The sequence below is a fragment of the Corvus hawaiiensis genome, chromosome 17 (assembly GCF_020740725.1).
Source record: "Corvus hawaiiensis isolate bCorHaw1 chromosome 17, bCorHaw1.pri.cur, whole genome shotgun sequence".
Lineage (NCBI taxonomy): Eukaryota > Metazoa > Chordata > Aves > Passeriformes > Corvidae > Corvus > Corvus hawaiiensis.
The window spans coordinates 2,978,984-3,006,857 of NC_063229.1; the positions used below are offsets into that span (position 1 = coordinate 2,978,984).

Below are 27,874 nucleotides of genomic sequence, written 5' to 3' on the forward strand. Positions count from 1 at the left end.
GCGGGGCGGGACCCTCGGGGCGGGCGGGGCAGAGCCCCGGGCGGAGCGGCCGGGCCGGGCTGGCCATGGCGGGCAGTGCGGGGTACGGGGAGCTCAGCCCGGGCTCGCTGCGGCGGCGGCTGCGGAGCGCGGAGGAGGCGCAGCAGCGCCAGGCGGGGCTGGTGCGGCAGCTGCAGGACGAGGTGAGGAGCGGGGGGTGCCCGGCGGCGGGGCGGCAGCCGCCCGTGCTGCCCGGGGGCACTTGGCGGGAGCCCGCGGGGTCTCCCTGGGCGGGCGGCGCCGAGCTCGGGGCTCGGGGCGGGGAGGCCCCGGCACCGCCCGTCCCTCCGCGGTCTCGCTGCCGAGCCCCTCCTGAGCTCGGTGCCTGCAGCATCGCTGCTGTTCGCCCCCGTGAGCAGGGTTTGTCCCGGGCAGGAGTCGGGCCGGTTTGTTTGCAAAGCAAGTTTGAAAACTCATTTCGATCGCTTCAGGGACCCCCTTGAACAGCCACAGGTTGGCTGGGGGTACGTGGGGTCCGTAGGTCAGGCAGAGCTGCCTGCACCTGTCCCATCGTTCCGCTTGCTGTCTGTCTCAGGTGAGCCGACAGCGCTCAGTCTAAAAGAAGCCCCGCCTCAATCTCTGTCATATTAAAGTGAAGCTTCCCTATATTGCATTGACTTCTTGTTAAGTGTATCAGCATCACTGTGCTTGGGTTGTACAGACTCAGTGAAAAGTTAATGCACGGGGAGCAGAGTCTATTACAAGCTGCTTCTCTCATCTTTGTTCTCTGTATCCATTCAGGTACTCCAGTACCAGACCTGGTGTCGAGAGTTGGAGCAGCAAGTGAAAGCTGGAGGGGTGAGTGTGCAGGTTGTGAACTAAAGAGAGTGTATCTACTGTTCCCAAATGCAGACCAATAAAACCCCTCCACAAGCCAATGACGGGAAAGCAGATTTTTACCGTCTGAGGGTTTAGAGAAGCGCTATGAGTTTTTCATCAGTGTTTTGTCCAGTTGCCATTCTTAGAACAGTCAGTAGTCCCAGAAATGCCAGTCCAGAAAACCCACTTGAGGATTTTGATTTTGTGAAAGAGTGCTTTATTGGAGTTACATTTGTCCTGGGTCTCGGGAGAGGAGTGTGCTGCGTGTTACATGATGCAGCTGTCCTGGAGAAATAACCAGTTGAAACAGCATTTTGGAAGACAGGAAGGCTGGTGTTCAATATACAGAACTGGCTCTATGCTTTTCTTTCTGCTTCATGGCTAAAGTAAACCTAGAAACGAAAGAGTAGGAGAATAGGAGAGCATTCCCAGGCTTCAAGTCAAAGTCAACACTTGAGGTCATCAACTGAGGATACGTAGCAGTGGGAGAGTGAGGAGACCTGCTTAGACTGAGTAACACCCTTCCCATCCCTTCCTCCCTGTAGTCACAACACTGTTACACCTGGAAGAAGCCATGAGCTCCTGAGATACCCGGAAAATGGTGGATGCAGACAGTGGTGAAGGAAACACCAGCATTTGACTAAACATTTCCTTTCTTAAAGGGATCCCTTCCAGGCAGGTGGGAAGCCACAGCAGACCACAGCCTGGAGAAAGCACTGCTTCAGGTGGAAGAGGAGCAGCAAAGGTACAAGGAAGAAGCGTTTCTTCATACTTGGTATCCTGGATGCTCGTGGAAGTGAGGGAAAACCTGTCAATGCTACCTGGTCTCCCCAAGGGAAGCGGTTGGGCAAGCTGCTTTGACAGGAGAAAGGTCCACCATCTGCTTTCTGTGGTGCAGTAATAGTGCTGTGTGCTGAATGGCTCTGCTTTGAGTGGGGAGGTGGTGTGTGTATTCCGGGTGAAAGGTCCCTTTCCAGCCTAAATTATTCTGTGGTTCAGTAGATGAGTAAGTCTGGACAGTGCTAGAGAACGGTGATATATCCAGTGACCATCAGCATGAAGAGGGGGCAAGTTGTTACCTGTGGGCATCGTCAAGGTTGAAGGGGAAACCAAAATCATAGATGGAAATTGAAAGCTTAAAGCACAGAGAAACAAATGAGGTTTTCATCACAAAGAAATGTTAGTTAACCCTAGAAAGTGCTTTTACTGCCTCTCAGACAACAAAGTCAGTGTTGAGGGAGCTGGAAAATCACAGGGATGCTGAAGAGCTGTTTGTTCAGTGATCTCATTGCTGTTTCTCTCTCTTTCCAAGGTGTGAGAATCTGGCAGAAGTGAACACTCTCCTGCGGGAGCACCTTGATAAAGCCAGCGAGGTTAATTCCGCCCTCAGAGAAGATGTTGGAAAGCTGACGGTGGATTGGATGAAGGCCCGGGAGGAGCTGGAGTTGAAGGAGAGTGAATGGCGCAGTGAACGTGAGGTGAGGATGAGCTACGGGAATGGCAGCCGTGATGCCAGAGGGGAATGGGAATGCGTTCTGCTGCTGGCATAGAGAACTTGCTGTGTGGAAGTTGTGGCTCTGCCGAGGATGTACTGGTGCTGGACAGGGGTGTGGGAGGGAGGAGTGTCAGCAGATGGTGCTCGGGGTTGATGCCCACCTGCTGTGACTGCACTGCTCGGTCGTGAAGACAGAGCTGGGCACTGTCTTCTGTAGGGCAGTCACAGGAATGCTTGTCTCCTTAATACTTCCTAAATCCTTGTTTTGACCAAGGGAGACCAGTCTGTGTTTGTTCAGATCCAAAGTGGCCAACAGAAGAACAAGACAGGTGTCCTGTACTGACTGGCTGTTGTAAGCCAGCCTGACACTTGGCTTGGAGGGGCTTGTGTTTGTCTTCCTCTGCCGAGACTTTGAGACACCTCTGCAAGGCAAGGTGATGAATCATGATCAGCTTGCTTTGCTGCTACCCACTGCTACAGGAGAAGTATGGATGTTCCCTTCTTGGCAGGTCTGCTGTGAGCCTCTGTGGTACCTCTTCAGTCCCTGATGCCCCTGGTGCAGTAGTTACTAAAGGGCACCTGGTGATGATGTTTTACTTTCTCCTATCTGAGAGATGTTACAGTGACAGTGAAGGCTGAATTGGCTTTTCTTTTTGTCTTTGCATGTTTAGCTTTATGACAACTACTTAAGGGGGGAACATAACCGTCTGCTCAGCCTGTGGCGTCAGGTGGTGACCTTCCGCCGCCATTTCCTGGAAATGAAGACTGCCACAGACCGGTGAGTGGAAGCTAAGGCGAGATCTTCTGCTGAAAAAATGTGGCTTGCTTGCTTTTAGGTCCTGCTTTTTGACCCACGATGTTGCATTAGTTACAGCAAGAGGTAGGATTTCACCTTTGGCAGTCAGAAGCAATGCCATTCAGCATGCTTTGGGCTGTTCTTAGAAGAGTTACTTGCTGCTGGTTTTCAAATAAACTTGAAGGGCTTGGGCCATGAGAGGCCCTGAGCAGGTGATGACTGTGGTGATGTGTGGGCATATGAACACAGGCACTGGAATGTGTGGACACCTGGGAAGAGACTCACTGAAGCTGTGCATGCAGCATACAGAGTGGTCCCTTTCATAAAATTATGAAAACCTGCCTTTAAAAAATCTTACCAGGTTTCTTTTCCCACTGCTCCTAGGAGAAAGATCATTAATGCATATTTTTTCCCTTTTCTTTTCCAGCATACATTTATTCTGGTCAATCTGTATCTACTTACTCCTCTTCCAGCATTGTTGAGAGAAAGAATAGCTTCTCTACTCTGTTACTGCATTTGGCCAATTTATTTTGCTTAGTTTGATACCTCTTTTTATGATTGTTTTGTTGTTCTTGGGCTCTCTGAGGTTCTTTTCTCCCATTTGCTTTCTACACCAAGAAAAATAGTGTAGCCATAATAGTACCTTCTTCTGGTGTCAGCACGCAATTTCAAGCTCTGGGTTACTGTCAGCCATTTGTCTTATTTGATTATAAGTCTTCCATATTGTGTAGTGCCCGACTGACCTGCTACTTAGTCCTTGTGTTGTTTGTGCTTTTATGTTACAGCATTTCAGGCTGATTCTTACACCACCTTCCTGAAATGTTTTATTATATAGTATAATATAATATACTATAGTATAGTCTTGAGCCTCTTAGCAGTCCAAGTGGGAGTGGTAACAGAGCACTTAAGAGCACAGTGTATAAAAGCTGGGGATCTTGGTAAAATTCCTGATATCTATTAATGATAATTAGAGTATGTTAATAAGAGTAATTAGAGGTGCTTGAGGCCTTCTGGCCTGTGTCATATCTTACTTCTTATATCTGAGGAGAAAACAGACTCCTCACTTGATTACCTGGTAAAGTCATTGCTCAGCTGTCAAGATGTGTCCTGGTCCCCAAGTGTCAGGTGAATGACTTGTCCCCAATGAAGATATCACCTTGCCTGCCAGCTCTTCCTGATGCCTGATTGCATGCTTCAGAAGTGAGTCAGCTGATAAAGATGGTGGAGTGAACGGTGGCTCTTTCTTGGTTCCTTTTCAGAGATTTGTCAGAGCTGAAGGCGGAACAAATGAGGCTTTCTGGGTCTATTCTTGTAAACTGCTCCCGCCTGAACTCCTGTGTGCAGCTCAGGGAGTCCATCACTCCGGGTAAACCTGTCCTGAAGGATCAGGCAGAGCAGCAAGTGGAACCAAAAATAAACCAGACAGCTCAGGAAGTGATAGCCTTACAAGTCAGGTGGGACATGGAAAAGAAAGAGCTTCAGGACAGGTAAAGGTGTTCTAACTTTGCTATTACCAACCTTATCTTTTGTGGCAGCTTCTTGGATTCACGGCTGGGCTGTGCTCACATTTAGAACATACCCCTTCTGCACAGCCCTGCTTCTGTCCCCAGTCAAACTCTTGCCTTCAACAGAAAGGATGGAAAAAAGTATCTGCCTGACAGAAGTTCTTCCAAGTAAGGCAAGACTGGAAGAGAGATGGCCTCTGATAGTGCTTTTGCTGTTAACTGATTCTTGGTGAAAAACTTAGTTCAACATAAAGAGGGTTGTTTCTTGTACAACCGTTTTACTACTCAGGGCTGTGCTGATGGATCTGGGAGGAATTTGCCTGGGGCTGTCATGAGCACTGTAGCACCTTGGTGCTGACAATTCCTTGCAAGACTGAGTGCAGAGGCCTTGGGGGCAAGAAGTGCAATTTTGCAGCATCAAGCCTATTAACCTCTAGAGATGAATGCTGCCTTTGCTGTGTTTCCTGGGTTGAACTTTTCTCTGCTATGCTTTGGGGACCTGCTTGGCTCTTTAACAGGTGCTGGTGTGCAAAGCTTTTGGAATGGCACATAGACCTTCTCTTCTCAGGGTGATGGAGCTCTCAGCCTTGCTTGTACAGTCTCAGAAGCAGAACGAGGAGAAGGAGAAGACCATGAAAACACTTAACGACACAGTGGAGATTCTAGTATGTTTTATCTTTACCTGGGAGATAGCCCAGTCTTTGCTCTCCAGCCTGAACACAGAGGTGTGGCTTCCTCAGGAGAAACAGTGGTGAAGATGCCCAGTGTATGGGAACATCAGGCACCTTGCCAAAGTGCTCCTTCTATGTTTGGCAGATGTGGAATCAGTCCAGGTGCAGGCAGTGGCAGAGGAACTGCCGACAGTTCAGGTGTCTTCCTCTGAGAGGTGGCACCAATGCTTTTGTGCCTGGACTTCAGGTCTCTGGGGATCAGAGTTCCTTGGAACTGACAGTTTAATAGCAGTCTATAAAAACTAGCTGTTGGTCCTCTTAGTTTTAGCAAAGAAGAAGTGGAATAGTTATGGGCAGGAATAAACTGGAATCACTAGACCTGAGACTTAGCAGTGTGACAATGCTACTGAGGATGGCAACGCTGCAGATGGGAGCAGCTCTTCCCTGCCCACCCTTTCTTTATTCTGTTCTCAGGAATCAGGTTGGATAGAGAAAGAATTTGCAGCTTCATTGACTAACAGTGCCAAAGAAGAGAATCTTTTCCTTCAAAAGCTCATAAAAAATATCACTGAGGTGAGTACAGAGTTGGTACAGAGACCACATCCCTGTAAATTTGATTTTAAAGTACTTGAGCAGGGCAACAGACTGGCCCAAGGACTAGAGTTAGTACACAACATGTATCTGTGTTAACTGCCATTGCCTGTGTAATTTTTAGACCACTTTTCTGACACAGAACCTGTTACAGCTTGTGAGTTTGCTGTCCTGTGACAATTCAGCTGAGTCACTAGAAGTTTCAGTAACTTTGCCTTCACCACCCCACTTAGGTCTCTCTTAGACTGTGTTTTCCTGACATTTGTATTCCAGTGTTTCTTGGGCAATTCCCCCACCCTCTTTGAGCAATGACTCTGTTGTTCTTCAGACCTTTATGAAAGGTCACTTTCTCAGTCGATACATTTGCTAACTCTACTCTTTCCCTCTGTGTTCACTGACCGTTATAATCTCCCCAGAATCACAACTTTCAGGGGTAACCTTAACTTAGTCCTAAAGTTCTCTTAACAGAGAAGGGTTTAATTGTCAGCTCTTCTACACAGCTGCAAGAAAGTGAGTGTTCGGGCAGCCTCCAGCCCCTTCACACTTGTGAAGAGTAGCTGTATTCAGGAATCCCTGGAGTACTTGTAGCCACAGGGACAAACCTTCTTTGTGGACCGAAGAAATGAGAGAATTGAGTTTTTGATGACTCCAGGATAAAATGGGAGGAAAAGGAGAACAAGATAAAGAAACTCAAGTAAAAGGAGCAAAGACTAACAGCTGGATGTGGGCTTTCAGATGGTGTTAGACGACAGTGACAGCATGGTCAGCATTATCTGCACTGACAGTTCCCTGCATGCAGACTCTGGAGACATCTTCTCAGCTCCAAGATCTATTGATACAGGGCATGCCTTTGGATTGGTTCTGGAAGCACTGGCAAGGATGCGAGGGGCAACACGGGTGAGAACTTCTGTGTCTTCCCCAGTGGCCACAGGCTCAGTGCTGAGGCCTTGCTCAGCTCGACACCTTTCCATTCCCTCAGCCACCTGAGGCGCTTTCTCTCACCTTCATACTCATGGTCCTGCACTGCCTTGCTGGTCTCCCCAGCTCTGTGTTCTACTGCTTTTCTCTCCTTGATGCCCACCCCCTCAGCACAGCTTTTGCCTTCAGGGGAGCTGTCTCTGCTAGCTGCTTCTTCCAGCTCTCTGGAGCACCTTCCCTGCTCCTTATTGTTCATTTGTGCTCTTTCCCTGCTCATTCCTGCAGGCCCTGAGAGAAGAGCTTTCTGCTAGGCAGGACTCAAACAATTTCCTGCTGCAGCAGCAGAGACATCAGGAAGAGAAGTGCAGGGAGGTGCAGCAAAGGCTTGAGCAACTGGAGGAGAATTGCAAGAAGTCCAGCAGCCACCAACAGCACCTTCAGTCTTTAGTAGAAACACTCAGAAGGTGAGTGTTTCCTCCTCCTCCTCCTCCTCCTCCTCCTCCTCCTCCTGCGTTCCAGAGGCAATCTGCGTCCAGGTCTGGGCGTTCAGAGGTGTTCTGGGCGAAGAACTCACCTGCCCTACCATGTGTAGGCCTCAGTGTGGCTCTCGAGCATCGTCCTGTCAGGGCTTTTCATGCTCTACTGTGACTCCCAAGGCTGCCTGGGAGATGCACAGCGATGTTGGAGTCGAATACTCCTTCCTCTCACTGTGCTGCTTCCCTGAATTCTGTTCTTTGGGTGCCCCTGTCCAGCCACTGCTTCTCCCTGAAGGAAGACAAAATCCTGCCTTCCTTTCCCTTTGCCTCTGGAGGATTTCCTTGGGAGGGAAAGAGCAAGGTCTTCTTTAGCCCACTGCCCCCAGCTCCATCGTGGAGGGTTGAAAATGGGATCGATGGCTCTTCAGGCCTCTTCCTTCTTCTGACTGAGCCTTGTCTCTGCAGTGACTGTGAAAACCTTGAGAAAACTAGGGAGGACCTACAGCAACAGCTTGGAATAATGGAGCGAGAAGCCTCATGTCTGCGTCAGAGTAACACTGAGCTGCAGCTGAAGGAAGAGGCAGCCCAGGCAGAAAAGGCAGAGCAGCAGGAGAGGATGAAGAGAGCGCGCCGTGAGCAGGAGCTTCTGTGAGTATTAAAGCTTCCTCTGGGCAGTGCTGGGCTTGAGGAGGCCCAGTGTAAAGGAATGAATGGTGCCTGCTCCTCTCTTGTAGCATAGACTGTTTTTCTATAAAAACCTCTTTCCCCTCCTCACAGAGTGAGGGACTTGGCTGCACTTGAGAAAAAACACTCATTACTGCAGAGTGAGTTGGTAGTCAAGAGACAGACACTGGAGAAATTGCAGCTTCAGAAGGATCTGCTGGAGCAAGAGAAGGATGAGTTTGCTGTGGCTCTGGAGAAGGTATGGACACCTTATTCCTAGGCAGCACCTGTGGGAGAGGGAGTTGTACCAGGCAGATAAGCCCAGATGCTGTTTCTGGCAGTAGAAGAGAGGGACACTGTTGTTGTTCTTGAAAAATGGTGATCCAACCAGACAGGCTCTTTGGGGTCATTGGTCCCCATGAGCTTATTGGGAGCTTTGCCCTGGCAGTAAGTCAGAGACAGGGGAGGTGGAGTTGCTGCTTGCAGTCTGGGATTTTGCTGCTCTTGTTGTCCCATTGTTCTTTTGCCTCTCCAGGCAGAGCGGTCAGTGGCAGAGCTGACAGGAGCTCAGAACAAGCTGAATGCTGAAAAAACTGATCTACAGGCTGCAGCAGCAAAGATGAGCAGCATCAATGAAGCTCTTGCACTGGACAAAGTGCAGCTGAACAAACATGTGTGGCAGGTGAGTGAGAGATACTGCCAGGTGTTCGTCTCCAGCTGCAGCTGCTTCTCAGCCTTCTTGCCTTGGGACAGTCTGACCAACTGACTGTGGCATTGTTCCTTTTGTGTCTGAGCCAATCTTTCATAGTAATTCTCCCTGTACTTTATTTCCTCTATGCTTCTGTGACTGTAGCTGGAGCAAGAGAAGGAAGTTTTGTCTGCTAAAGTGGACGAGATGGAGAGAGAAAAGATCTCTGAGCAGGAGAAGCTGAACTTCTGTGAAAGAGCAAATGAAGAGCTCTGCATAGAGAAAGCCCGCCTAGAGCAGCTGCTGAAGGAAGCAGAGGAGCAACAGGAGCAGCTATGGATGGAGCTGAGGACACTGGGAGAAGAGAAAGCAGAAACCCAGGAGAAATTCCATCAGGTGAGACCAAAAATGTAGTGCATCCATGTGGACATTTGGCTGCTTGGATGAGGAAAGCTTTACCTGTTGGATTCTGCAGTGGTTTTGTTGAGAGGACACATGGTAGTACTAGAAGTCACTTTGTTTGCTCGTTTTTGAAAATGTATGGGTGCCTTGCAGAGCTGTTCTGCAGTTCTCGGAGTTGTCCCCTGCTTCTACAGAGTCTTCTAGTTCACCTCTGTTGGCCTCTTTTTTGGCTCTTGATCAGCTGCAAGGAGATGATTGTGTTGTCCATGAATCTGAGTGGGTGGCAAAAGATGTGGCAAAAGAATCAAACTGTGTAGCTCTGAATCCTTTTTCTGAAACAAAAAAACAGGTCTGCATGTTTCTGTTGATGCTTTTTGTCATGAAGTTGGAACATGTCCAGAGAAGGGACTGGAGCTGGGGAAGGGTCTGGAGCACAGGTGTGACAAGGAGCGGCTGAGGGAGCTGGGAGGGGGGCTGAGCCTGGAGAAAAGGAGGCTCAGGGGGCACCTTCTCGCTCTCTCCAACTCCCTGTGACAGGAAGGTGCAGCCAGGTGAGGGTTGGTCTGTGCTCCCAGGGAGCAAGGGACAGGACAAGAGGAAACGGCCCCAAGTGTGCCAGGGGAGGTTTGGATTGGGTGTTACAGGAGAGCTGTGAGAGAAGGGTTTGTTTCTGATGGTCTCTGTCAGACAGTCTCAGTTCTGGAGTATGTGGTAGGTTTGGCAAAGACACAGCAGAGGTTTTGCTTTTGAAGACAAAAGCTCAAAACCACAGTGCAGTCTTCAGGCTTGAATACCAGCAAGGGCCATGAGACACCTTCTTTGTGTAAGACAAGTAAATGGTATTGTTGGTGTGAACTGCTGCACAAATAGAGTCTGCTTTGGCCACATCAGCCAGACTGCCATCAGTCACTAAAGGACTGCTCACCACAAGAGCCGTTTCCCTGCCAGGCATGCCCTCGTTGCAGAGAGCTGCTTTGCACACTGGAGGAGGGGACACTTTGCTGTGGGTTTTGTCCGAGAAGGAGAAACCCTGTGAATTTTCACTTGCTTCAGCAAGCAAAATTGCTTTCCTCAACCACCCTGGAAATGCCCAGCACTGGAATAGATCCTGATAGACATTTTGTTTGCCAAGTGGCAGTTGTGGAAGATGCAGTATTTTTGGGTGACAACACGGAATTTGGGGCAGGGATGTTTTTTGGGAAGGAGCAATCTGGTGCCAGGCAAGCCAGCAGGGCCTGACACAGCACTTCCAAGGAAACAGTGCCAGAGGCTTTTGGCAGCCCAGGGTATGGGAGCTGCAGAGGGCAGATGCTGTGAAACTTTGAGCCCAGAGCACAGGAGCTCCCTGTCCTCTGGCTGCCTGCGAGGTGGCACTGGCTGGCTCTGCACAGGGCTCCTGAGGAAGGGCTTGAGCTGTACCTTGTCCTGCTTCCAGGTTTCCCAGGAGCAAGAGTCATTGAGCAGGGCTCTGGAGCAGCTGCACCAGGAATCCTCTGGCCAAGGGCACGCCCTGGCCCAGGTGTGCAGAGAGAAGGAGCTGCTGGGCCAGGAGAAGGCTGCCCTTGAGGGCCGACTGGCAGCCATGGAGCGTCACAAACAAGACCTTTCCAAGCAGCTGGCAGAGACCAGGTAAAGGCAGGGAGGAGACCCTGGGCGGGACAGGGCTGAAGGGCTGTAATGATAAAGGTGGTAAGCACTGTGCAGGGGTTTATTTTATCATCTGTGCTTTTCAGATGTAGACTTGGCTGTTGAGGTCACGTTGGGCTGGGCTGTCTGTGCTGTGCCAGGCCATAAGGAAGGCCTGGGCACTCCCTCAGAGGGCCCTGCTTTGCTATTGAAATGGCACAAATGGGCCTTCTCTGTACAAGTTTCCATGCGAGCCATTTTGCATTCTCAGGCCTGGGGACCTTGAGCCACGTTGTCCTGGAATAACTGCCTGGGAGTATCAGGAGCGAGCAGCTCATGTCTCTCCGTATTTGCAACCTGTAGGTCAGCGAAGGAGAGCCTGGAATCCAGCCTGTTTGCTGCTCAGCAGCAGATATCTCAGCTGGAGATCACCAGCAACCATCTGGAGGCTCAAGTGCTCACAGTCACACAGGCCAAGGAGGCGCTCCAAGGTGAGAACCTCGTGTGCTTTGTTTGTGGTGCCGCCCCTGCCTAGAGAAGCTGCTGTAAAGCCTCCTCTGTCTGCAGGGCTTCTGAGGAGCGGTGGGGCTGGAGGCAGGGCCCTCCTACGCCGACACTGGAAGGGCCTGAGTCAGTAAAGGCAGTAAAGACTCTGAATCTTGCTGTTGGTCATGTTTGCAGGAGAAGTGCAGTGCCTCCAACGTGAGCTGGAAGCAGAGAGAGCTCTCAGGAAGCAGGAGCAGGAAGACACAGCGCAACAGCTCTTGCAGGCAGAGCAGCAGCGTCAGGAAAGCCTCAGGCTTCAGGGAACTGCTCAGCAGGTGGAAATAAACAAGCTCCTGCAAGACCTGGTAGGTGACAATAGGCTTCTGAATTGTCCAAGCCGGCCCTGGGGGCTGGTTTAGCATCAGCAGAGCCTGAGGGTGTGAAAGGGCAGCAATCCTCTGCCAGAGGCCTCCCACTGCTGGGCCGGGCAGGAGAGGCGGCGGCTCGGACTCGGAGGCGCGTGAAGACCCCCAGGATGGTGCTGGGCCAGTAAATGCAGCCACGGCTTCCGTGAGGGCGTAAGACGAGTTCCAGAGCAGCTTGGGCAGTGCCCACCCAAAGCGTGGCAGCCCAGGGCAGGATCTTCCCCGAGTCCCACCTGCCACGGAGCAGATGCCAGCGTGGAGCAGATGCCAACAGTGCTGCTGGCTGCAGGCGTGGGAACTCGGTTCCTGTCTTGCTGTGCTCCCACGGTGGACAGAGGGATTAGCTTTGGGCTGGAAGCAAATGGAACAGGCCCCGGTCCTTCAGTGCTTGTGACTGGGGCATCAGGGTGCCAGAAGGTGACACCTCCTTTTCTGAATGGTTGGACTCAATGCTGGTGCAGGTCTTTCCCAACAGAAATGATTCCATGGTTCTGTGATTCTTGCACCTGCTGAGCCTCCTTTTAAATTCCCTGACAGGACACGGTTTCTGGAGAGCAGAGAGCCAGTGCTGTTGTCTTTTCAGGTTGGGGTTTGTGGGAGGGATGAAGCTTCACGTTTTTCAGCGAGGAGCTTGCCTGGGGACTGCAACTTGAAGATTTTTCCTCCCCTCCGCAGGCAAGTGAGCGGGAAAGGCACCATGCAGAGATGCAGGAGACGCTGCAGCAATGGGGAAAAGAGAAGGCAGAGAGAGAGCAGGAGCACGAGAAGGTGCTGTTTGAGATGAGGCAGAAAGTTGCCACCCTGCAGGCTCAAAGAGAAGAGGAACGAACTAGATTTGAAAATGCCAAGCGAGAGGTAATGATTGTGCAAGGAGAATTGGTGTGATTTTTTGCAAGGCTGGAGCTGTGGGAGATGGCAGGCTATGGGGCTGTGTGGAGCATGCCCTCCATGTCTTCTACATTGAATTTGGGGAGGTGAAAGGTGAACAGGGCTATCTTTGGGCCCAGGAATGAGCCCTCTCCTAGGAAGCCAGGCAGAAACATCAGCTTTCCGTTGGGATTTTTGTGCTGCTCTTGTGCTCTGTTTTTCCAAGACTTACCTCGGAGGATCTGCACTGTTCTCTTACGGGTCCTCTTTTGGTGTGTACTGGTCGGTGTCCATAGCCAAACGGAGTTTGTAGGACTTTTCTTTTGTGGGCACAGGGAGGGCGCAGCAGGAACGCTGACAAGAGAAAAATCTTTTTAAAGACTCGCCTGGAGTATTTCTGAACAGCAACCCAGAGATGTCTCCTGGGCTGTGTTCTAAGTCACTTCGTGGGAAGCTGTGTCCCCCCCAGGGCAGACAGTGGCTCAGGGGAGCAGCAGCCGAGTGCTCTGAGAGCGCGTGAGCCCATCAGTCTTTGCCTCTTGGCACACAGAGTTTGCAGGGCAAGTGTCAAGCCCTCTGCTCTTTCCTTCTGTGCAGGTCCTGCTGGAAAAGCAGAAGGAGAAGAATTCTTTATCAGAGACACTGCTCCAAACTCGAGGACAGCTAAGCCAAGCCTGCCAGCAGGTGCAGCAGCTCAGGCAGGAGGTGAAAGAGCAGCAAGAGAAGGGGCAGGTAAGTCTGAGCAGGCAGGGAACAGAGTGCAGGGCAGTGGCAGGGGCACAAAAGGCAGGTGCTGGGAGTGAGGAGGCAAGGGCTGCTTCAGGCCCTGGCAGCAGAGAGCCTGGCAAGCTCCAGAGCTCAGGCCCGGGAAGGAAGGCTTGCAATGGAAGCAGAGCTGGGTAGAGAAGCCAAAAGAAGTCGCTGAAGGAATGGGATTTTGAGACAGCAAGTGGGAAAAGCTGAGCCTGAGGGCAGGTCCCAGGAAGCTGCTCTGCATTTTGTTGCCAGACCATCGAGGCAAAGCTGCAAGCTGAGCTGCAGGAAGCTCGGAGGGAAATCCAGGCAGCGCAGAAGAGGCACAAGGAAGAGCTACGAGGCATCAAAGAGGAAATGAATCTCCTCCTCGAGCACAGGGAGGCTCTACAAAAGCAGGTGAGTGAAACAGCAGTGGCACTGCAGCATCCAGCAGGGGGTCTGTGCCCTTCTTGCTTTTCCATGGCAGAGCAGCAGCTGCTGGGGTGGTCCCTGGGGCTGCCTCGTGCTCTGGGCTCCTTGGCAGCTGCTCTGCAGGACCCTCAGTGCTCTGCTGAATCTCAGCTGCTGCCCTGGACAGCTGGCCTAGTCCTCTGGGCTGTTGGCCAGCAACCATCAGCATGGATTCCTGCTGGCCTCTTCTTGCTAGCCTTGGTGTGGGAGGTGCTTTTTCAGGTGCCCTTGGTGGGCCATGTAGAGATTGAAACAAGTTGTGTGTATGCATTGTGAATCTGGTGCTCTGAGGACAGGGAGAAATGGAAAGTTGGCCTTTGCCTTTTCTCACAGCCTCTGCTGTGGCTGGCAGTGACAGGCTGTGGCTGTAGCCTCTGACTGCTTTGTTCTGTTTGACTGGAGGTGGGAGAGTTGACATCTCAGCTGGCAGCCTCCAGAGAGTCCCAGGCAACGATTGTTCAGAGAGCCCAGCAAGATGTGAGTGAGGCCCAGGAGCAGTCAAGGCAGAAGCTGTTGGAGGTTGAGCACCTCCAGAAGATGCTGGAGGAGGCAGAACATCAGAACAAGGAGCTGCAAGTGCACCTGAAGAACTTGGAGCTGGAAGGGAGTCAATGGGAAGAAGTGGCACGCCAAAATTCAGGATTTCGGGCTTCCTTGGACGCCCTGGAGAAGGAAAAAGCCAGGTAAATGAAAGCCTGTGGGACTCTGCCTTGTGGGAATGGATTCCCTCTTTGCCATCTTTGCACCTGCCAGGGGCTCTGGCAGCATCTCCTACGTGGCAGAGTCCTGAACTCTCCGTGCAGACGCGTCTCGTTGTCTGGATGTTGTGTTTCATTTTCTTTTCTTTCAAGCCTTCAGTTAGAGTTTTTCTGAAGACAAAGGCTTTTGGAGTAGCTCTTTCCCTCTGGGAGTGTGTTCTGTTGTGAGGTGGGTGTGCTAACACTGCCCAAGCTGCGGTGTAAGGAGCTGGACACATCCAGCAGCTCCGCCTTGGGTCCTGTAACTTGAAGCCTTTGGCATCTGGATCAGCCTGGCAGCCTGATGCCTTTTGTTGGCATAAGACACGTTAAACCCATGATTTGTTATCTAAGCTGGGTGAACCGAATCACAGAATGTGTAAGGTTGGAGGGACCACAGTGGCTCATCCGGTCCCACCTCCGTCCCTCAAGCAGGGTCATCCCAGAGCACGTGGAACAGGATTGTGTCCAGACAGTTCTGGAATATCACTAGTGAGGGAGACTTCGCACCCTCCCTGGGCAGCCTGTTCAGTGCTCGGTCACTGCACAGGAAAGAATTTCTTCCTCCTGTCCAGGTAGAACTTTCTGGGCTCAGGCCCTGCCCGTTGCTCTGGTGCCATTGCCGGGCCCCGGAGCAGAGCCCGGGCCCTGCCCTGAGCCCTCCCTGCAGCCAGGGACACCCAGGGCTGAGGGCCCCTCTCAGCTGGGGCTCCTCTCGAGGCTGAGCAGCCCCGGCTCCCTCAGCCTTTCCTCATCAGAAAGATGCTTCTGTCCCTTCCTCAGCTGCGCAGCCTCCGCCGGCCCCGCTCCAGGAGCTCCGTGTCCCTCCTGTCCAGAAGAACCCAGAACTGGACACAGCACTCCAGATGTGCCTCACAGGGCTGAGGAGAGGGGCAGGATCCCCTCCCTGACCTGCTGGCAATGCTTTTCCCAGTGCTTTCCAGGATCCCAGTGGCCACCTTGGCCCCAAGGACACACTGCTGGCTCGTGGGGAGTTTCTTGTCCACCAGGGCCCCCAGGTCCTTCTCCACAAAGCTGCTTCCCAGCAGGTTGGCTCCAGCCTGTGCAGGTGCCTGGGGCTGTCCCTCCCCAGGTGCAGGACCTTTGTTGAGTTTCAGAAGGTTCCTCTCTGCCCATCTCTCCAACCTGCTGAGATCCCTCTGAGGGGATGCACAGTGACCCTGATGGGGAGCCATTGGCCGCCTCATCCAAGTCATTGATGAACAAGTTCAACAATAGTGGGCCCAGGAGTGAACCCTGGGGGACACCACTAATGACAGGCCTCTAACGAGGCCCTGTGCCACTGATTACAACCCTCTGCCTTCCACCCTTCTGCCAGTTCTCAGTCCAGCCCATTGTCCACTCCTCCAGCCCCCACTGCCTGAGTTTCCCCAGGAGGATGTTGTGAGAGACAGTGTCAAAAGCCTTGCTGAAATCAAGGTAGACAATATCCACTGCTCTCCCTTCATCCACGCAGGTAGTTGTTTCATTGTAGAAGGCAATCAGGTTGGTCAGGCATGATTTACCTTTAGTGAATCCATGCTGACCATTCCTGACCATCTTCTTGTCCTTCCATGTGGGTAGAGGTGGCCTCCAGAATGAGGTGCTCCATCACCTTTCCAGGGATTGAGATGAGCCTGACAGGCCCATAGTTCCCTGGGTCCTCCTCCATGCCCTTTTTGAAGACCAGAATGACATTTGCTTCCTTCCAGCTTCCAGGCACCTCTCCTGATCTCCATGACCTTTCAAAGATAATGGGGAGTGGCCTCTCTCTGGTGTCCACAAGCTCCCTCAGCACTCGTGGACACATCATGTCAGGGCCCATGGACTTGTGGGTGTCAAGTTTGCCAAGGCAGTCGCTAACCCAGTCCTCCTTGAAAGGAAAGTCTTGCCAAGGGATAGTCTTCCTTCCAACAGGCCTTTAGCCTGGTTTCCTGGGCCAGAGATCCCTGAGGGCTGGTCTTGTTCAGTACAGACCAATGCAAAGAAAGGCACTCAGGAACTCTGCCTTCTCTGCATCCTCTGTTACCAGGGTCTCTGCTCCATTTAGGAACAGACACACATGGTCCTTGTGTGTTTTCCTTTTGTTATTGTTGTATTTTAAAAAGCTCTTCTTGTTGTCCTTGACATCCTTGCCCAGACTTAGTTTCAGGTGGGCCTTGGCCTTCCTTGTCTCATTTCTACTTACTCCGACTATCTGTCTATATTCATTCCAAGTGCCCTGAGCTTCCTGCTTGCGCTTGAGGAACGACAGGAGTTCTTTGCTTCTCCACACAGATCTCTTGCCCTCTTTGCCCAGTTTGTTGCTCACTAGGATGCTGTGTTGTTGAGCCTGGAGGAAATGATTCTCGAATATCAACTTAGACCCCTTTACCCTGCAGGGCCTGTTCCCATGTGCTTCTTTCACAAAGATCCCTGGAGAGGCTAAAGTTAGTTCTCCTGAGGTCCATGGTTGTAATCTTGCTTGCTGCCCTGCTTTGTCCTCCCCCCCAGCTGAACACCACAATCTCATTCATAGGCAGTGCAGCCAAGGCTGACCCCAAGCTTCACATGTCCAACACGGCCTTCCCTGATTGTTAGGGTAAGGTTGAGCAGCATGCTGTTCCTTGGGGGATCCTCCACTGCCCATGACAGCAAGTTGTCATCGATGCTTTCCGGGAACATCCCAGACTGTGTTGCTTCTCTAGCTGATGGCAGGGAAGCTGAAGTCCTGCACAAGAACCAGGGCCTGTGACTTTGAGGTTGCTTTATGTTGCCTGTAGAAAGCCTCATCCACTTCTCCTCCTGTTCAGGTGGCCTCTAGCAGACACCCATAGCAATGTCACCCTTACTTGTCTGTCCTTTTATCCTGACTCGTAAGCTCTGGACTCGCTCATCATCTACCCCAAGACAGGGCTTGACACGTTCCAAGTGTTGCCTCACATAGTGGTCAACTCCACCACCCACTCTGAGGCACCCAAGGGACATGAATGTCTCTCATGGCCATCTGTTGCTTCACTCCACAGGCTGACTCTGTCTCTGGAAGAGAAGGATCTGAGCCTCAGAACCCTGGAAGAAAAGAACCTGGCCCAGATCAATCAGGCATCTCAGCTTCGTTCTGCTCTTCACCAGGCTGAGGAGCTCCACTCAGAACATAGAAGAGAACTGCTGGATCTCAACACCCAGGTAATCTGTGCCCTGGCATCCTCTTCTCCTGGGACACACATCATCACCTTTGGCTTGGAGGCCCCAACTGCTTTCCCCTCCCGGCAGCATCCACTGCTGCCGTGTTCTGCCCCGGGGTGCTGCTGCACCCACAGGCCAAGGCTGGATCTGGTGTCTGCTGCCGATGTTTTCCCCCGTTCTCTCCCGGGTCCCAGCAGGAAATGTGGGAGGAGAAGCAGCAGCAGACTCCTCTGGAGCTTCTCCATCCCTCTGTTAGCAGTGTTGTCCCAGATGGAGTTGGTGCCTGTGCTGGGCACCGAGCAATGTGGGCACACAGACGTGGCTATGGCAGGCTGGGGAGGGCACTTCCACCGCAGCCAGTTCAGCCGGTGTTCAGAGCTGCAGCCTCAAGGATGCGCATTGGCTCCCTTTCCCTGTTTTCAGGACATTTGTTTCCATTGGAATCCTTGGCTCTGTGCCTTCTGTTTTGGGCGTGGTTTTGCCTGAAGTCATTTCTCCTTTGTTGCTTGCTCTACTGCCTGCTCTGCTGCCTCAGGAGCAGCCCTGTCCCTGAGGCTCTGTGCATCCATCTTCCAGATGCGGGCCCTGCAGGAGGCAGTGCTGGAGATGGAGGCTACCCAGGCAACTCGAGAGAAGCAGCTGCTGCAGGAGCTGGAGGAGTCCCGAGCAGGAGAACGGAGCTTGAGGGACTCTGTGCAGGTGCTGGAGGCTGAGGTGTCTGAGCTGCGTGTGAGGCTCCAGAGCTCTGAGAACAGAGCAGAGGCCTTGGCCACAAAGTGTCAACAGGCCAGTGGTGCTCACCAGGAAACTCAATCCCAGCTGGACAAACTGCTCCTGGTTCTCCACCACATGATCAGGGACAGCAGAGACTTGGTTACCTGGAGCTCAGGCAAGTGTGGGAGGCTGGGAGAGCAGGTGGAGCGAGGGGGTGGTTCCTGGGTCATCCTGGTATGACACACTCACCCTGTCAGTTCAGGCTGACTCAGGCCTTGGGAAGTCTTGTCTCCCTGCAGAGACACAAGTCCATGTTTGTATGTAGAGAAATGATCAGAGTCAGAAGGGAGAAGGGCCCAAGTCCTGTCAAGCCACAGGGCCCATGCAGTTGTCTTTGGGGCAGTGCTGACATTAGTGGTCATCAAAATAACGTCAGCCTGTGACACACATCCTGCTGCAAGGCGAGCTCTAGGACAATGACAAAGGCACCTCCTCCTAGGTAGAAAGAGGCCTTGTTTGTTGGAGACCACTGGATTAAATCTTGAAACAGAATGTCTTCTCTTTTCAGAAAAGGGTCATGTCTTGGGCCTAAGTGCTTCTCAGGATGGCGATGTCCCCGCAGAGCTCAGAGTGGACAGAGTGGCAGCAGCTCTGCAAGACCTGCAGCAGCACCTGGAGCATTCCCAGAAAGATCTGGTAATATGCACCCAGAAATCCTGTCCTGCTGCTGGGATGCTGGACAAGCAGAGTGCCAAGGCCAGGATGGGTGGCAGTCCTTGTAGGGGGGTTGTCTCACTGGCATGGGGAGGAAGGAGGATCACGATCACATCTACCAGTACGGTCCAGCTGCCCTCTCCCACCTGGGCTATTTCTGCTTTAGTGTTTGTAGCCCTTTGTCTCCTGCCAGCAGTGGCACTGACAGGTGATTCTGCTCCTCTTCCCTCTTCCAGAATGATGCAAGGAAGAAGATACAGACCTTGGAGCTGGAGCTGGGCACGGGGCAGGCTGAGAGGGACAATCTCAGAGCCAGCAATCAGGAGCTGCTGAAACAGTTGGATGAAATTCGAGCAGGTACAGCTTCTCCTCTCGCACCCACTGCTCCATCCTGTCTCACCAGCAGGGATCTCTGATCCCATGCAGAGGAAAAGTGCCCAGAGATGGCAGAGGGGAAGAACAACCAGCAGGAGATTTATCCATCCAGTGCCAGTGAAAGCGTTTTCTCGAGAAAGATGCCGTGGCTGGCAGTGCCATCTGGCTGTGCTATGGCTGATCCCGTGCACAGGTGGTGCCTTTCAGGTGCTGTGTCTGTGCTGAGGAGCTGTAGCTGGATGCCTCAGCTCGATTCCCCCCAACTCCAGGCCCTGCCAGAGCCTCCAGGCTATTGGCCTCTCTGGAGCAGGGCTGCACAGGCATCCCCGCTCCTTTGTCTCTCTTGGATTGCTCACTCTGCACAAGCCCAAGAGCAAAGACACTTTCCTATTCCTCTGAACCTTGCCCCTTTGATTCCTGCTTTTTTCTCCTTCATTTCTGTCAGCTTTGGAAGCCCTTGTGGCCTTAGGGCCTGCAAACACAGGCGGGCCGAGAAGACAGTGCTGTTGTCCCTGCAGGATGCACATCAGTTTGCCTTTGCTTTGCTGTTCTCATTCTCCTTCTCCTTCCTGCTGCAGCGATGTGGAGGGCAGAACACCAGAAGACCTCTCGAGAAACTGCCCTGGAGAAAGAGGCCATTGCCCTGAAGGAAGAGGCTGTGACTCTTCATCAGGAGGTGGCATCTCTGCAGAGGAAACTGGAGAGCCTGGAGAAGGAAAGGAAGGATGTGCTGGTGAGAACGGCAGATGCCATGAAGGGCCATTTCCTAGCTATGTTTGGCCCTTGTGTTAATAGTTCTAAGGAGCACCTCTTTGCAGTTGAACTTGTCAAATTGCATTCTTCTGAATAAGGAGGAAAAGATGTCGTAGTCATGTCAAAGCCAGTTAGTGCTGAGGCTGCTGGTTTTCCTCCATGCTGGAGTTTTGTGCCCTACAAGCTGTAGTTCTCAATGTCCACACTGGCTCTATGGACATTGCATGGTCTGGGCAATTCCTCGTGTCCAAACCCACGTTCAGATTTCAAATACCTGGACCTGGAACGAGGGGTGAGAAGGCCAAGTTTGCTGTTAATAGAAAGGTGTTTGGCCTTGGCCATCAGAGAGCAGCCAGTGGGGAGAAAAGAGAGAAAAGCAAAGTGCTGATGCAGATAAGGACGTGTGCCTGCAAGGGGAGAACTCGTCCTGAGTGGCAGCAGAGAATGACAGACTGATGTGGCCGTTGCTGCTCCAAGAGAGGGCAGTGGGGCTCTCGGGGATGGTGCCATGGAAACTCTACACAGGAGAGCTCAAAAACCACTCCTGTCAGCCCAACTGCAGGGAATGAATTGCTGGGGGTGTTTGCTCTTCCCTTTCTCCCTGATGGAGAGCACATCCTCATTTAGGCACTGCCTAAATCCTGCTTAGCATGGGCTTGGAATCCTGGCTGCAGTTCTGGCAGCTGCTCCCCAAAGGAACACTCGAGTGGAGCTGCAAGAGGTCGGGGAAGGGCAGAAAGGGAGCTGGGACGGGCTGAGTGAGCTGGGAAAGACTCAGCGTCAAGGGTGGCCCCAGCAAAGGTCTGAGGCATCCCGAGAGGCAGAGAGAGAGGGGCAGCCTTTGCCTGCCTGTGGCAGGAGTCCCGATCTGGTATGAAAAGCAAACCCAGAGAGGGAATGAGTGACCCTTTTTCTCCCTGTTTTGCAGCATGAACAGGACAGGCTGCAGGCAGATAAAGAAAAACTAGAGTGTGAGATAAAACTTCTGGAGGAATCAGTCACAGCTTCTGAAACCCAGGCAAATACAGCAATAGACAGGAATCACTCCCTTGAACAAGAACTCCAAAATGCACTGTCCATGTTAAAAATTAAAAATGAGGAATTGCAAAACCAGGGGAAGAAAATGGAGATTCTTCAGAAAGAGGCAGCAGAGACCAAAGCTTTGCAGGAGCATCTCACTCGTGTGACTGACATCCTGTCAGAGAGGGAGGGAGAAATTAAGTTGTACCAAGAGCAGATGAGAATGCTGGAAAAGCAGAAAGAAATGCATAAAACTGCTCTTAATCAGGTTATTAAGGACATAACAGAGAAAGAACAGAAGACAGAATCTCAACAGGAACAGATACAGGAGCTGGAGAAGCAGCAAGAAAAGCAAAGGATTGTTTTAAGCAAAATGACCCAAGAGCTGGAAGAGAAGGATCGGGAGATCAGATCCCAGCAAGAACTGATAAGGGAGCTGGAGAAGCAGTTGGAATTGCAGAACTCTGCTGTCAGCAGGATGAACAAAGAGCTGGAGGAGAGACACCTTGAGATCAAATTCCAGGAGGAGAAAATAATGATTCTAGAACAGCATGGTGCAGTACAAGTCAGAAATCTGCTTGTGGATCTTGATGATATGAAAGGAAACCTGAAGGAGAAAAGGCTGGAGCTTCTTTCTCTGACTCAGCAGATTCAAGAACTGGAAAAGGAGAGAGAAGACGTGAAATCTCTAAATGCTAGCCTTGAACACCTGAGGGCTGTTCTTAAGGACAGAGAGAGTGAGTGTGACACTCAAAGGGAAGAGTTAAGGCTCTTGCAGCAGCAAAAGGAACAGCAAGATGGGCATCTGGAAGAGCTTCTTGGTAAAGTAGAAATCATGACACTTTCTTTATCTAAAAAAGATCAAGAGCTTGAGTCACAACAAAAGCAAATGCAGGAAGTTGAAGAAGTCATGGAAATGCAGTTAAGGACTGTACGTGACCAACTGGAGCAGACTTTAGCAACATTGAAAGAGAAAGACAGACTTATGGACATCCAAAAGCAACAAACAAGGAGCTACGAGGAAAAAACAGAAGAACAGATGAATGTCTTGCACAGAGACTTAGAATACTCTAAGACAATACTGAAAGAAAAGGATTTAATGATTGAATCTCAGAAGGAACTGATTGAGACCTTCCAAAAAGAAAAGCAAGACTCTGAACAGCAGAAGCAAATTCTGCAGCATCTTCAAGTGGAACTAAAGGAAAAAGAGCAGGAAATTTTGTCCCTTAGAAAGCAATGTGAGGCATGCAAGGAAAAGGAGGAAAAGCATGAAGCTGAGCAAAGAAATTTCCAAGCAACAACACTGACTCTGAAAGAAAAAGAGGAAAAGATTTGGGTTCTGGAGGAGGCTATCACAAAGCTTCAACAGCAGAAGGAAGAGACAGCAGTGCAGACTAAAGCCATACTGCATAAACTAGAATATGCTGAATCTTCTCTTGAAGCTAGAGATCAAGAGATAGTGTCTTTGCAAGAGCATCTCCAGGACCTTCGAGAGCAGAAGGAGGTGGCAGGCAAGCAGGCCAGAAGTCTAGAGCAGGATCTAGACAAAGTGAGCCAGATGTTGCAGAAGAACCATTTGGAGTTCCTCAAGCAGACAGAGCAAATGAACACACTCCAGCTTCGTGAAGAAAGCGTGAAAGTAGCACTAACATCATGCCAGAAGCAAGTGACTCTGCTTGAGGAACTGGTGAGGAAGAAAGATGAAGACAATGACACTCTTAGGCAAAAACTCCAGCACCTTGAAGAAGAACTGAAGACTTTGCAGAATCTCCAGCTTAGGCTAACTGAGAAGAATGAAGAGGTTAGACATGGTGGAGAGCAAGAGCTCTTGAAAGAAGCCTTCCCTGAGAGAGAAGGAGAGATCAAGGCTCAAAGTGAGCAAAAGCAGTTAGAAGAGGAAATAAGAGGTCTTCAGGAAGATCTCCAGCATGTTCAGCAGACTCTGACAAAGAAGGATAAAGAGATCAAGTACCAGACAGACAGAATCAAGTATTTAAAAAAGACTCTGATAGAGAGAGAACAAGAACTTAGGAAGCAGAGTGAACTCCTGAAAGAATTAACATTGGCTTTGCGATGGAAAGGTGAAGGAGAAACCCTAAAAAAACAAATCCAAGAACTCCAAAAATGGGAGGAAGAGGAAGTAGAGAAGAGGAAAATTCTCCAGGAGAGAGACCATCTCTTGCAAAGGCAGAAGGAAATACCCCAACAGTTGGAAGCTGAGAGGGAAGCCAGTGGTGAAGAGTTGGAGTGTGTGGCTGCTGCTTTGAATCAGAGAGAAAGCAGAGAACATGAATGGAGAGAGAACACTCAAGTCCTGAGCGCTGCCCTTAGCAAAAGTAAAATGGCCAATGGGAATCTGAAGAAAGAAATAACCATCCTGCAGAGAATGGTTTCAGAGAGAGACACAGACCGATTTCATCCCCAGGTAGGCACTGGCATTGATCTTCAGTCCACGTCAACGTCTCTCAGTGATTCCAATGAAGTTTCCCATGAAGAGGTGGGATTCTAGATCCCTGTCCGTCTAGGCCTGCTTGGGCAAAGCAGCCCGGGCTGCAGCAGGCAGCCTTGTGTGTCTGCCTGGCTCCAGCCAGAGACCATTGGCTGCCAGATTGTTTGCTGGCACGCCTGGAACGACTGATGCAGCTCTGGAGCTGCTGTTCAAATCAGCTCCAGGCCAAAAGCTGGGCATGGGGAATTGCTTCTCCCGTGCCCAGGCAAGGGGAGGCAACAGGTGGGGGTTGGATTTGGTGTGGAAAGGAATGGAGCAGGTGAGCAGAGTGATGGACTGAAGTGAGCAGAGTTCTGTAGCGAGGGCTGAAGAGCAGCTGCACTGCTGGAGCTTTGAGGATGCTTCCTGAGATGGAGATTTCTTTTTCAGCATATTAAAAGAATGGGATTTCTATCATTGCCTGGTCAGGTTAAATGCTTAATTATGCATTCAGGACATTGTTTGTACTGCCATCCAAAAATCATGGGAGGCAAATTTGTGTGTATTTCTCCAAAGTGAACTGATTCAGGTCCTGCTAGTGGAACAGCTGCAATGGCCTGTGCTGCAGCTTTGCCAAGAATTTGCTTATATTCTAGTATTCATTAGTATATTGGCATGTTAAAAGTGCACTAAGAAAACACTGTATTTATGCATTATACATTTACTTATGACTTGGGAAATACTACTTGCAGCCTGATCAGGATGCTGACAAGTATTGTGATGTGTTGATGGGAAGTAAAGAAGTGACAAGGGTAAGAAATGTGAAAAGAGCAGGAGATTTTAGTTACATCCATGTAGGTCAGGTATGCAAGAGCATTCAGTCAGGTAATGCAGTTGCATACACAGATTGGTTTAGTGCTGATACCAAGACTACATTTATAGGTGCTCCAAGGAGCAGTTCATGAAGAAAAGCACAAAGGGGGAGTTGGCTCCTGACTAGGTTCAGAGCAGTGCATATGGCCTGATTGATAACATGATATTTTCAATGAGCAGATCTGTATGAGGATGTAACAGGTAAAGAGAATAGAGAACAGAAACATAGTTTTATCACTGCAGAAGTACATGCTTCACCCACATCTTGCACATGGTTGGTTGCCTAAGGACAGAGAGTAGAACTGTAGGTAAGAGAATTTACAGTGATGGTCAAAGAGGATAACCAAAGATGGTAAATAACTTCCCTGAGAGGAAGATGTAAATGTGTAAGTCTTCACAACCAACAAGAAATGGCTGAGAGAGAGGGAGGTGGAGACACAAGAGAACTTTGTAAAACCATGAAGTGGCTGGATAGGAAATCAGTGCTTCCAGTGTCTCAAAACCAGAATGGGGAACACTGAACAAAACTATCGGGAAGCAGATCCAGAACAAACTACTCAATTCCCCAACGGGAGTTGAAGGAGGGCCCCTAGAGTGTGTTGTTTTGGCCTGTGGACAAGGAGGAGAAGAAGGACCTAAGAAGAAGGACCAGTCCATTCTTGTGGTCACTCTCCCCGATGTATTGATCGTATTGATAATGTAACACCCTTCTAACCTTTACGTAGCATCAGCTCATGGAATCTCCTCTCTGAATGCCCAGCAGGCTGTTGCTGAAGGGGAGCAGCTGTCATGCCTCTCTGAGAAGAGACTCATGTTGCAGAGCCTCGAATGTCTGCAGCGAGCAGTTGCAAGGCTGGAAGATGAAAAGGTGGAGCTCAAGCAACAAAACACTGAACTCAGGGGGACTCTCGAGCAGGTAAAGTGGGCTTTCGCTGCCTCTGCAGAGCCTCAGGCTCCTCTGGAACATGACACGTGTGCCCAGGCAGTGCTCTGGAGTCCTCTGCTTGTTTCCTTGCCTCTCCCTGTCCCTGCTGTGGGTGCACCCTTTTGTTTGTTCTCTCTGTTGTGGCAGCCCATGGCTTTCACAAAGGCACCTTCACTCCGCTGCCTCCCTCCCTGGCCCCGTGTCCCCGCACACACACTGGCCTCTCCTGCACAGCCCCCAGCGAGAGCTCTTTGCCCCCAGTGTTGTCTGGTGCAATTGAGGGTCTCTGAGCAGAGATCTCCTCGCCTTGATGTCCAGAGGTCCTTTTGCCCCATGTTTGCTGACAGGTTTCTGTGACCCTTTCTCCCATCCAACATGCAGGTGGAACACGAACGGAGGAAACTGAAGAGATGTTTTAGGGGTCGATTACTCCCCAATACCTGTGGATTTTCTCTCTCTGAGTCTGAGCAGCACAAGTTGCCCACTTCTGGACAGGTGAGAACAGCATTTTCTTTGGTGTGAGGAGGCTTTGGTCATACAGAGGAATGATGGGAAATCCCAGTGGCAGCAGCCCTACAGTAGAGACCTAATAGAAGTTGAATATCGCCCGTGGCCATGACCAAACAGACTGAAAAACCATCCTTTCATTTTCTTCACAGGAGGAGTCTCATGCTCACTGCAGTCAGCGCTTAGCTGAGTTACAGAACCAGGTGAGGAGTAGGAAAACTCCCATCAAAGGCTGCTGTGGCTGTACTAATGGGCACAACTGTGCCTGCTGCTGCAGCCCAAGTTGGGTTTGGCTGTCAGGAAGTGAGTACAGCAGGTATCGTCAGTCATGCACCTGTTGGCAACAACCAAACAGCATCCTTTGCCTTGGTCTTACCTCTGACTTGTCTAAAGATCAGGCAGTGGGGGAGAGGGATAGGATGAAATTCAGAACACTGGAAATCATCTGAAAATACCAGAATCATAGAATCATAAAATGCTTAAGATTGGAAAAGCCCTCTGAGATCATCTAGTCCAACTATTAAGCCAGCATTGTCAATCCCAACACTAAACTGTGGCCCGAAGCCCCACAGCTACTTGTTTTCTGAACCCTTCCCTGGGCAGTCTGGGCCAGGATGTTCTCCTTTGTTGCCTGTTTCCATTTTCTCTTGGCTCCGTAACAGTGGAGCTTGCATTTTAGCAGAGATCCAGGGATCTGAGGCAATGCCAGAGGCTTATTATTCCACTGGGCTTTGTTGCCCACATTGTGCTCTGCTCCTGTGTGGAATACTCTAAAGTTTGAGAGAGGGAGAGTTTGCTCCCTGTTCCTCAGCTGCCTGTCCAGGAGCTCAAATAGAAGAGTCCTCCGGTAGCTCAGGGGAGCTGCAGCCCTCGTGCTGAGGCACAGCCCGTGGAGAAAGGGGTCAGTGGCCCGAATGCGTGCTTTGGGAATCAGAGCTGGGTTCCTAAATCCTGTCGGAACTCTCTCTCCCAGACCTGTGGTGGCTGAGGGTTGTATGAGGGAAGGGTTTGCCAGCCGTGAACTGGACTTGTTGATCATCTGAGCTCCGTTCAGGGGCAGTGTGGGAGCCTGTTCCTTTCCCCTTCCCCAGGGGCAGAGTGTTGGTGAGGGCTGGAGTTGGAGGCTGTGTCTGCCCCCACAGCCGGTACCGTGGGGCTGCGGATGCTCCTGCCCGCGTGGGCTTGACTGAGCTGGGCTTTCTGCCTCTTTCAGGTGTCCTTGCTGCAGTCACAGCTGGCCCAAGACCAACAGCACCGGCAGAACTACATTGAGAGGTGTGCAAGGACCAGCCAGGAGCTGTCAGACCTTCACCGGGAGCTGTCCTGCTCCTTTGCAGCTGTGCTCAAGGAGCCCAAAGCTGCTGTTCTGGAAGCAGAGACTCGGAAGCTGGATCAGTCTCTGAGCCTTAACTCTGCACAGACATCCCTGGGCCATCAGTCTCTGGAGAGACATCCCAAGCATCCAAGAGCCAGACCTGCCAGAAGCGATGATGACCTGAGGTAGCAGCACCTCTGGTCTCCATTTGAATGGAAGGATTTCTGCTAAGACAAAGAGCTCATGGATATGAGAAATGGGATCAACTCCTCAGGGCAGGGCTACTCCCTGCCTTTTACATCTGTTCATCTCACATTCAGCTGGTGTTGTCAAACCTCACCTTATGTTGAGGATTAGGATCTATGAAGCATTATTTCGTGAAGCAGATGATTTCTGGGGACAAACTGTGAATATGTGAGAACAAAGACATAGGTAAGGAGAGAGAATGATGTATGGAGAAGGAAGCCCAAACAAGAAATGCATAATCCCTCACCAGTAAGACTTGTGAGTGCATCTGTCTGAGGGCAGCTACTCAAAAGGACACAAAGACTGCGCTACAAACAATTAACATAACAGTGTTTGTGGTGTTTGCATTTGCAAGCATCTCCTAGAGCCAGACATTTTAAATTTTTTTTAATAAAATTTTTTTCAGAAGAAAATTATTTTTCACTGGCA

The 27,874-nt window shown here is 50.9% G+C and overlaps 1 protein-coding gene across 3 annotated transcripts; it reads left to right on the forward strand.

The window, feature by feature from the left end:
• Positions 1–65: 65 nt before the first annotated feature.
• Positions 66–27,874, forward strand: CEP250 (centrosomal protein 250). 3 transcript variants are annotated; one of them, XM_048322005.1, is made up of 31 exons: positions 66–182; positions 781–837; positions 1,521–1,603; positions 2,171–2,336; positions 3,025–3,131; positions 4,409–4,636; positions 5,223–5,319; positions 5,800–5,898; positions 6,652–6,813; positions 7,120–7,298; positions 7,776–7,958; positions 8,088–8,232; positions 8,509–8,655; positions 8,827–9,057; positions 10,499–10,692; positions 11,053–11,180; positions 11,371–11,540; positions 12,276–12,455; positions 13,065–13,199; positions 13,476–13,619; positions 14,076–14,356; positions 17,416–17,575; positions 18,152–18,464; positions 18,858–18,985; positions 19,240–19,360; positions 19,957–20,111; positions 21,060–23,576; positions 25,213–25,368; positions 25,759–25,872; positions 26,037–26,087; positions 27,098–27,874. In XM_048322005.1, exons 1-31 carry the CDS (start codon positions 66–68, stop codon positions 27,386–27,388), a joined length of 7,239 nt encoding a protein of 2,412 aa, XP_048177962.1. In that variant the 3' UTR covers positions 27,389–27,874. The 3 variants fall into 3 exon arrangements, with proteins under 3 accessions (XP_048177962.1, XP_048177963.1, XP_048177964.1); XM_048322006.1 differs by having other exon boundaries at positions 25,216–25,368; XM_048322007.1 differs by lacking the exons at positions 66–182; positions 781–837 and having other exon boundaries at positions 1,526–1,729.

What these genes read in the sequence shown, in the direction of transcription:
- CEP250 (XM_048322005.1), top strand. Translation starts at nt 66, where the DNA reads ATGGCGGGCAGTGCGGGGTACGGGGAGCTCAGCCCGGGCTCGCTGCGG. An exon ending in ACGACACAGTGGAGATTCTA is followed by an intron (nt 5,320 to 5,799) that starts GTATGTTTTATC and finishes TTCTGTTCTCAG; the next exon opens with GAATCAGGTTGGATAGAGAA. An exon ending in AGCATTCCCAGAAAGATCTG is followed by an intron (nt 18,986 to 19,239) that starts GTAATATGCACC and finishes TCCCTCTTCCAG; the next exon opens with AATGATGCAAGGAAGAAGAT.